This window comes from Littorina saxatilis, linkage group LG3, assembly GCF_037325665.1.
Source record: "Littorina saxatilis isolate snail1 linkage group LG3, US_GU_Lsax_2.0, whole genome shotgun sequence".
In the NCBI taxonomy this organism is placed as follows: Eukaryota; Metazoa; Mollusca; class Gastropoda; order Littorinimorpha; family Littorinidae; genus Littorina; species Littorina saxatilis.
Genome location: NC_090247.1, coordinates 30,834,122 through 30,843,906, shown reverse-complemented (window position 1 = coordinate 30,843,906; position 9,785 = coordinate 30,834,122). Strand labels below are relative to the sequence as shown.

Here is a 9,785-nt window from a genome sequence, read left to right as displayed (position 1 = left end):
GTCCCCAACATTCTGGTCAACGAAATCATTATTATAGACAGTCATTCTATTTAAGGACAATTATCACAGCTTTCGTTCAACCAGTTAAAAACAACAATTATAGTAAAAGCTACAGCGCGATCAACGTTTGCCCATTTACGAACTCGCGATGAGATTCGTTTCTTCTGGTCACCAAGCCTACCGTTTACAAACGCATGCGCACTAATTGGGATTCCCCCAATTTTCTCGACCTTGACCTCAGAACTCTCGAAGCCACTACTTCGGCGTTCAATTTAGCTCGTGCATACCGAGTAGCTGGCAACTTTGCTTTCGAAGTTCCCACTTCCAATGTCAAGGGCCTCTCGCTTGACATAATTATACGACGATATCGCATCTCAAGGGTCCTTACCCATCCAAAAGAAACCTCCAGCGCATACTACAATTGCAGGACATTCCGTTTTTAAAGGCAGCTCATTGGGAAATGATCTCAGACACAATATCGAAGACGTGAAATGCGTCAATCGAGCAACTGTCGTAACTTGGCTACAATGAGACGGTCTCCTACCTTGCACCATAGACACGGACTGTGACATTCTTGTTTAATTTAGGTGAAATGCTTAAAACAGAGTGACTCAAAAGCGACAGTTCGATCAGTTACTGACCGAAAAAAACGTGCTCGAGTCATTCGGCGAAGGTGGCGAGCTTTCAAACCAGCACGACTGAATAACTCAGAATGCCTTTTTTCATCATGCCTCTATTCTACACGAGTAACATAGTGCAGTGGTAACGGTTCCGGACTCTCGTTCATTCGCTCCGGGTTCAAGTTCCGCCAGGAGCTATATATTTTTTTTATTAATCTTTTCCTTTTTAAGCCTCCGCAATTGCATTCCGGCTGCAAAAACCGGGTTTTGCCTCTGTGTTAATTTTATTCATTTGCAAAAGAAACCTTCCTATGCTTTGAAAAAATCATATCATGTCTTGACTTTCAACTGTACGCGCGTGTGTATAATTATGTGTGTCACTACGGTGAGTGTGTGTGTGTGTGTGTGTGTGTGTGTGTGTGTGTGTGTGTGTGTGTGTGTGACGTGTCACTTGTGTCATCATAGTTTCAGTGTGTGTATGAGTGTAGATTGAGAGAGAATGAGAGAAAGTGAGAGAGAGTGAGTGTGTGGTTATTTGTTTGTGACTGTGTGCGTGCGTGTATGGGTGCGTGTGTGTGTGTATATGTGTGCGCGCGAGCGCGCGCGTGTGTGTGTGTGTGTGTTTATGTGTGCCGTCAGTGTCACTTGTGTCATAGTGTCAGTATGTGCATGAGTGTACGTTTGTCTGTGTGTGCGTGTGTTGTAAGAGAGAGAGAGAGAGAGAGAGAGAGAGAGAGAGAGAGAGAGAGAGAGAGAGAGAGAGAGAGAGAGAGAGAGAGAGAGAGAGAGAGAGAGAGAGACCGACACTTCTTTGGCAATTTTGGACCAGACAGCGTCTTTATGTTTAACCGAGTTAGACTGTTCTGAAATTTGGACAGAATAACCGTTCTTTCGTAAAACACTTCTGTCAAGGGTACAGCAATTTCACCATCTGAAAAAGGCGCAGAACGCTGTCTACTTTCGTTTTGAGCGGCACACGTGCCTTGCCATTTTCGTTGACTGCCATGTTGATAGAAACGTGCGCATGCGTATTAGTAGGCATTCCCCCAATTTCCCCGACCTTGACCTTAATACTCTCGCTGTCACTACTTTGGCGTTCAAGTCAGTTCATGCATTGTGAACAGTGTTAGAAAGTTGACTTCGGGAGTTCCCACTTCGAAAAGAGGCCTCTACTTCCAGTGTTTCTTACTTCTAGTTCATGCATACGGGCCCAGCCAAGTTCCGTTTCACTGCATTCCTGGGTCAGGTTCTGTCCTATGAGCGGGACAGTTTTTAAAAGCACGAGAGTTCAAACGAATATATTAAAATGTGACATTGAGCGTGGGGCTTTTTTCAGGTATAAATGTGAGCATTTTTCCTCTTGATTTGCGAAAATGTACGTGTACAGGGCTCAATCTGCGAAAGCTGGAAACAAGCCATTTTTCTTCTTCTTCAGCGTTCGACGATGGCTGTGTCTAGATTCTTTGGCCCGTGATGTTGACGAAGTGGGCTGTCATTTCCAGGTCAACAAGCCATTTTAACGTACGATAGTACTAATAATTCTAAACAACTTTTCTTCTTGGTCACTTCATAAAGGTTACCTAGATTGTTTTTAAATAATTAAAAACCGTCCTCTGCTAGCTACCCGGACAGACTATACCCGCCGGGGACTGAATACAATTTGACTCCAAACTGAATATAGGGACTCTGACATGACGCAGAAGAGAAGGCCGTTCTTTTATTCACGTCTATTTGATTAAGTAGCTTAGATACAGAGCGCATTCCAGTAAATCATTGAACGTTCGTCTAAATTACAGTTCCTCGAATGTCCCCTGGGCTTCTCGAGGTCAAATGCAAACCTTTAAAACATGGCGTGTTAGATAGTGCTGGTTAAAGTAGCCTTTCTACCCACGTTATGGACATTAGGTATTACATATGTGGGTGGTGAGCAACACGGGACCTCGATTTATCGTCTCATCCGAAAGACTAGCAGCTCAGACTTCCACTGAAATTGGGAGAAAAACTATGCACCAACGATCGAGGTATCGAACCAGCGCACGTAATTTGTACAGTGACAGCTTTCTCGCTCTATATTTGTTTTGTCTTCTTTGTTTTATTAGTATGTATACATGTATGTATGTCGAAGAAAATCGATATCATTATTGACAGCTGTTGTTGTATTTTTGCAGGTTATGTTAAAGAAAATCGATTTGTTGTTTGTTGCTGCGGTATTGTAACAGTTGTACAGGGTGGTCCAAAAACATGTAGACAGTTTTGCGTGCCTGTCATTTCTGCTACAGGGCTCCCACCTATTCTTTTTCACCTGGAATATCTCACACAAGCATGAAAGTTTAGTAAGGCACAGTTTTTTTCTTCTTTGCAACATCATTTCTGGGCGTAGTTCAATAGTTCATCACATTCTCAATCCAAGCACCTCGTCCCCAGATCTTTCTCCTCCAAATTTCTTCCTCTGGGGGGTACTTGAAGGAAAGGGTTTACCACAACAATCCACAGACAATACAAGCGCCAAAGGAGAACATTATTCGTGAAATCAGGAGGATTCCACTCGAGACCTTGGACAGAGTTATCAACAATTTCAATGTCCGTGTCGCAGCCGTAATCCAGAGACGAGGTGCTTGGATTGAGAATGTGATGAACTATTGAACTACGCCCAGAAATGATGTTGCAAAGAAGAAAAAACTGTGCCTTACTAAACTTTCATGCTTGTGTGAGACATTCCAGGTGAAAAAGAATAGGTGGGAGCCCTGTAGCAGAAATGACAGGCACGCAAAACTGTCCACATTTTTTTGGACCACCCTGTATTTGTGCAGCTGGTCATGCTTAAAGAAAATAGACATGGTTGTATTATTTGCATGTTATATTAACTGTTGTTGTATGTGTGCAGGTTAACGTACCCTATGCTTGTTGGAGGGGTACTCAACTTGAGGGCGGAGCACTTTCAACAGGTCAACGGCTATTCCAACATGTACTGGGGGTGGGGCGCAGAGGATGATGACATGGCCTACAGGTAGGTCGCCAGTAGTACACAATAATGTTATATCAAGTCTTATATCGCGCGCGTATCTCCAGACTCGGACTCAGGCGCAGGGATCTATTTATGCCGTGTGAGATGGATTTTTTTACACAATACATCACGCATTCACATCGACCAGCAGATCGCAGCCATTTTGGCGCATATCCTACTTTTCACGGCCTGTTATTCCAAGTCACACGGGTATTTTGGTGGACGTTTTTTTTATCTATGCCTATACAATTTTGCCAGGAAAGACCCTTTTGTCAATCGTGGGATCTTTAACGTGCACACCCCAATGTAGTGTACACGAAGGGACCTCGGTTTTTTCGTCTCATTCGCCAGAATCTTTAATTGCCCAAGGTTGGGAATTTGTGATGACATTGCGGTTAAGAAACATTTCAATCCAGCCATATACACCAACACACGCATCATTTATACAAACTGATCATCAACATTAATTTAAAAACAACACTGGACAGCATGAGTATAAAAATACATGTAGACGTAGACATAGAAAACTTGATCTCAAATGAGAAACTAAGGCGTGATGTATGTATGCATGCATCACAACTTCAAACACCATACTACATAAATAGTCACAACAGAAAACAATACATTCAGTGTCAAAACTCATAGCCCATCATAATAGTTCATTTCAGTACACCCTTTGTTACACGCCACTGGAATGTAGGCAAAGCTAAAGGTTTACCGAGTATACGCAATATTTGTATAGTGATGCATTGAATTGCATTTGTAATAGAACATTGCAGAAAACACTGTTAAAAGCAACACGTACAAAACGCTACCGAGTGGAAGATGCGTTGCATGCGAACAGAGACAAACACACCCGCCCACGCACGCACACACACACACACACACACACACACACACACACACACACACACACACACACACACGCACGCCCGCACACGCACACACACACACACACACACACACACACACACACACATACACGGTGGGGGGGGGGGGGGGGGGGGAGGGAGGGAGGCTAAGGGATGAACGTGCGTTAATATACTTCTTGCAAATGTAATTGTCGGTGTGCGTTTATTTCTGCCACTCGCGATCAACCGCTGTTTAATTATTTATTTTACAATTCTGCCCATATCTCACAGGATTGGACTTTTTCATCAACACAATCCTTCAATTTCATCTTCAGAGCTCGAGCCAAAAAAGTTATGCCTTCCAGCTGTGTACGATTTTTCCCAAATCCATTACAATATTGCCACAACTTGTCAAGCCGCAAAGCTTTCATTTTAATCTGTTCACTGTGTCCTGTTGCACGTGTTAGATTATCCCAGATAAACATAAGAGATTGGGCATTGTGTGTGTGTGTGTGTCTGTGTGTGTGTCTGTGTGTGTCTGTGTGTGTCTGTGTGTGTGTGTGTGTGTGTGCGTGTGAGGGGGGGTCAGAGATAGATAGAGAGAAACCGATACAGAGAGACAGCAAGAGACAGAGAGGACAGAGAACGATTATGTGCGTGTTCGTACGTATGTGTTTCACTGTTTGTTCCTCTCTCTCTCTCTCTCTCTCTCTCTCTCTCTCTCTCTCTCTCTCTCTCTCTCTCTCTCTCTCTCTCTCTCTCTCTCTCTCTCTCTCTCTCTCTCTCTCTCTCTCTCTCTCTCTCTGTTGTCGTCCGTATGTGTGTTCGCGTGTGTGTGTGTGCCTTTGTATATGATAATGTAAGCTCCATCTTCTGCCCCTCAAGGGTTCTTATAGCAACTTGCTTTTTTTTCTTTTTTTTCTATCTCGACATTTCCTTTACTTTTGACGTTTTACAAGAACAGTTTCCTGATTTTCGTGCAGGCGCTTGCATGTACAGACAGTTGACATTTCAAAACGGAATGCAGTTTGCGCATTGGATGACTGGTGTCAGCGTCAGCCTTGCAGAGTTGACATTCTAAAGAGAGCTGTGTTTTGCGCTGTTTCAGAATTCTGCACGTGGGACTGAAAATCTTCCGGCCCCCAGCCAACATCGCGAGGTACCAGATGATAAAACACAAAAAACGGCAACCTAGTGCCTGGGACATACGGTCAGTGACTTTATCTTCTTCTTTTTTTCTTATTCTTTTTTGGCGGGGGGGGGGGGGGGGTGTTGCAGTGTGTAGGCGATTGAGGGTGGTGGGGGGATTGCACGTGATGCACTGCATTGTTCACACAGGAGCACACTGTGACCTTACTGCATATGTACAGATCTTACTGTATGGGTAGACAGAGACACGCACAAGGGAAAACTTTTTGCAGGCTGACTTGGAATGGAGCCAGACTACACCCACTTCCCCTTCCCCCTCACCCCCCCCCCCCCCCTCCATCTCTCCCGTCCGAATCTTTACATGCGTGAAACTGAACATTCTAGGGCTCTGCACTCTCACTCTCTTTCTCTTGCACTCTCTATCTATTCTCTCTCTCCCTCTTATTTTTTCTCTCTCTCTTCTCTTATTGTCTCTCTCTTCTCTTATTGTCTCTCTCTCTCTCTCTCTCTCTCTCTCTCTCTCTCTCTCTCTCTCTCTCTCTCTCTCTCTCTCTCTCTCTCTCTCTTATTGGTATGAGGTGCCGAGTAGTTCTTGAGGCTGGTGACAGTTATCAAAAGAGAGTCGCCTGTACTTTTCTGATCTCTTGGTCTTTTTTTTACATATTTTATCTTTAAATGTTTTTTTCTTAGATGCTCATACCAATTATTTTCCACGCCTCCTAATATGTTTGAAGGGAAAAACTCGTTAGTATTTTTTTAATTTTTTTTATTTTGCCCGCATGTGTGTTAAATGCCGCTAGACCAAAAGCACCTGTGTCCAGTGATGAAAGAATTCTTTAGTTTTTGAGTGGTTATAGAGATGTAGAAATACATATTCTTTCGGGCAGTCCTACCAAATACCTCCCTTTTAAATAAGTGCCAGTGGTTGCCTCATACGTAGAGGCAAAACAGATGAGATGGGATGCAATCCGATGAACCCCCAAGAGACAAACAAACCCTGTAGACCCAGTATTGGCGTTAACTGGTAATTACTGGTATTATACTGGTTGAAATAAGAAAATACCGGAACAAAATTGGCTGCCGGTATGACCTACCGGTTGATTTTTAGAACAAATTTCGCACACAAATTAAAGCATTAATTCCCGTGTAATTTATTAAAACTTCGTATGCCAGTTATAAGGACGTTCACTTGACTATCAGGATCACTTGTTGGATTAAAGATCCTACTCAACGAAAGCGGAGTGAAGCTGACTATGCTCTCAGAGTATAGTGTGGGGAACCCAAATGGGCAAACGAGCTCACACGTAACCAGACAATTCTGGAACGCTGAAGAAGAAGAAGAAGGATTAAAGATATCTGTTACAGGGATCACGTTAATGAAATTACACGGGAATTAATGCTTTAATTTGGGTGCGAAATTTGTTGCAATAATGTTTTGGCCAAGTTTATTTTGGCCCTCAGATTACTATTTTTGACTTGACGATTACTCTTGTCAGGTTTGGGGGGTTAACAGGTCTACATGTCACACTGACACGTTGTTGATCATACGTCTGTTATGTTCCAGGGGCCGACTGTTACGGACGGCAGTGAAACGCTACCATATAGACGGTCTCAACAGTGTCAAATACACAGTGAAGTTCATCCACAATGACCCGCTCTACACACACATCATGGTGGACATTGGCAAGCCAGACTTCAAGATGCGTAGTTAACCCCACACCATGAACTGAATGGCCTTACCTGTCTGTTTCTGATAAGGATCTATAGATAGTTCCGGGTTCTCCCATGCCTTTCGGTGTGTGTGTGTGTGTGATGGTGTGCAATTAAGTGCCAGCTGGTTGGTGTTGGATTTGGCTGTGGGCGTGAGATTGACAGCTACTGGTGGATTTGCCTTTAGATGTGAGACTGCCAGCTAAGGATGGATTCGGCTTGGGGTCTGAGATTACCAGCAACTGGAGGATTTGGCTGTGGGTGTAAGGGTGCCAGTTAAATTCGGATTGGGATTTGGCTGCGGAGTTGAAAGTACCAGCTACTGATGGATTTGGCTGTGGATGTGAGAGTGCCGGCTATATTTGAACTTGGCTGTGGAGTTGAGAGTGCCAGCTACATTTGGATTTGGTTGTGGAATTGAGGGTGCCAATTATACTGGTGGATTAATTTGGCTGTGGAGTTGAGAGTGCCAGATACATTTAGATTTGCCTGAAGAATTGAGAGTGCCAGCTACATCTATATTTGGCTGTGGATGTGAGAGTGCCAGCTACATCTGGATTTGGCTGCGGAGTTGATAGTGCCAACTTCTGGTGGCCGTGGAGTTGAGAGTGCCAGCTACACTTGTATTTAGTTGATATGAGAGTGCCAGCTTGCTACACATGAATACAGCTGTGGATGTGAGAGTGCTAGTTTGCCAGTGGATTTGGCTGTGGGTGTGAGAGAGTCAGATACACTTGGATTTGAGCAAGAATGACGTCAGGAAAGAGCAGGCGCTCGACATCCAAGATCATCATCAATGTCTCTGGAAAGCTGTGGACGTCAGCGTGTACGAACAAAACTTCAAGGGGCATGAATATCTGGCATCAGAGTGTGTCAAGAGTGGATTAAGTTTGTGGTTTAAGGTTAACATCCTAAAGGATGGCTTTTGTCGTAAAGATCAGCGAATACTGGACACTGTATGATGTGGGACGTTAAGTCCAAATACACAAGTGCTCTTTGGGGCTTCTTGCAACCCCATGGTGCGCAGAAACCTCATTCCATATTAAAGTGAACAATATCGCTGGACTTTGATGAAAATTGTCATGGACACTGACTCGGAATGCTGATCGAGTTTGGCAACAGAATTTAATGCCGGATGATTAAAGGAACAAAACTGACAGACTGAGAGACGGACTTTGCTATGAACATTGGTTTGGAATGCTAGCTACGTTTGCCAAGAGAGTTTGATGCAGAATGTTAAAAAGAACAAAACTATCGAACTGAGACAGTGAGAGGGAGATTTTAACATGGACACTTTCTCATAATGCTGAGTTTACCAACAGAGGTTAATCCAGAATGCTCAAATGAACAAAACTGTTGGGACTGAGAGAAGGATTGTGCAATGGACATGCACTGGCTCAGAATGCTCAGTTTGCCAACATAGTGGATGTAGAATGTTCATATTACCTGCTGTTAGTCAAGATCAGCAGGAATTCTATTCCAATGCATAGTGCAAAGTTTAAGTATCAATACTATGCCAATGGCGCGTCGCAGTTTGTGGATCCGACCAACTATATGCCCATGTTAATATATGTTCAGAGAGAAGCGCTCCGCATGAGCCCGTCCCGCAAAAACAAAACACTCAAAAACGTGATTGAACATGCTGTGCCAGTGATGCATGAAAGAGCTTGTTATGAAGAATGTTTTGTGGCGTGGTTTTCATCTGTCATCAAAAGGATCTGATTTCGATTACAGTAAGTTTGGTCTTGTGACACATATCTGATAGTCGCTGAGTCACTATTACGCTACTGTTTAACCACGGCATCAATGGACAACTCTTTTCAGCCTTTTTGAAGGGTGGGTGACATGAGTGCCGATGTCAAATCATCAGAGTGATGTGGAATGTTATTTTCACTTCAAGCCGTATTCCAGCAAATTGCGTGGGTGTTTTCAACAGAGCTGGTGGAACACTTTCAGGATTGGCCAGAGCCGCGTGTTTGAACATCAGACCCAAGAGAGAAGATAAAGAGATTCAACATTGTGTGTTAATGCTGCCATGAATGGAGATCAAGTGTGAGTTTAGGGACTCTAAACAGTGAGTCGAGGAACTTGTTTCATACATACCTAGGCTATACGCTTGAGCCAAGCATTACCGGCAGAATGTGAATTCTTTTGTCATGTCAACATCAAACAAGGCATCTGAAAGCCCAGCATTAAGGACTATATTGCGTAAAAGAAGCGAACGAAAGCCTATAGTGTGTGTGGAGTCGAGAAGAAAATGCTCTAATGACTTCACCTTACAAAGACAATAATTCACTGTATTGTTGACATGATTCCAATTTCACTGATTTGCCTAGAATTGTTTTGGAAGGTTACACAAGCTGTGCATAAACAAACTGTGTATCTAATCACTTTGTTAAATGTTTTTCATTGTTGTGAACCAACAAGAATATATGACGTCAATACTCATAA

General features: G+C 43.4%; 1 protein-coding gene across 1 annotated transcript in view; it reads left to right on the top strand.

Moving 5' to 3' along the window:
• Positions 1-9,785, top strand: part of LOC138962124 (beta-1,4-N-acetylgalactosaminyltransferase bre-4-like) — a 37,341-nt gene extending 27,556 nt beyond the window's left edge. Inside the window, exons 2-4 of the mRNA XM_070333842.1 lie at positions 3,505-3,627; positions 5,584-5,685; positions 7,189-9,785. Of these exons, the coding sequence (XP_070189943.1) occupies positions 3,505-3,627; positions 5,584-5,685; positions 7,189-7,336 (373 nt within the window). The 3' untranslated portion in view covers positions 7,337-9,785. The remainder of the gene's footprint in view (positions 1-3,504; positions 3,628-5,583; positions 5,686-7,188) is intronic.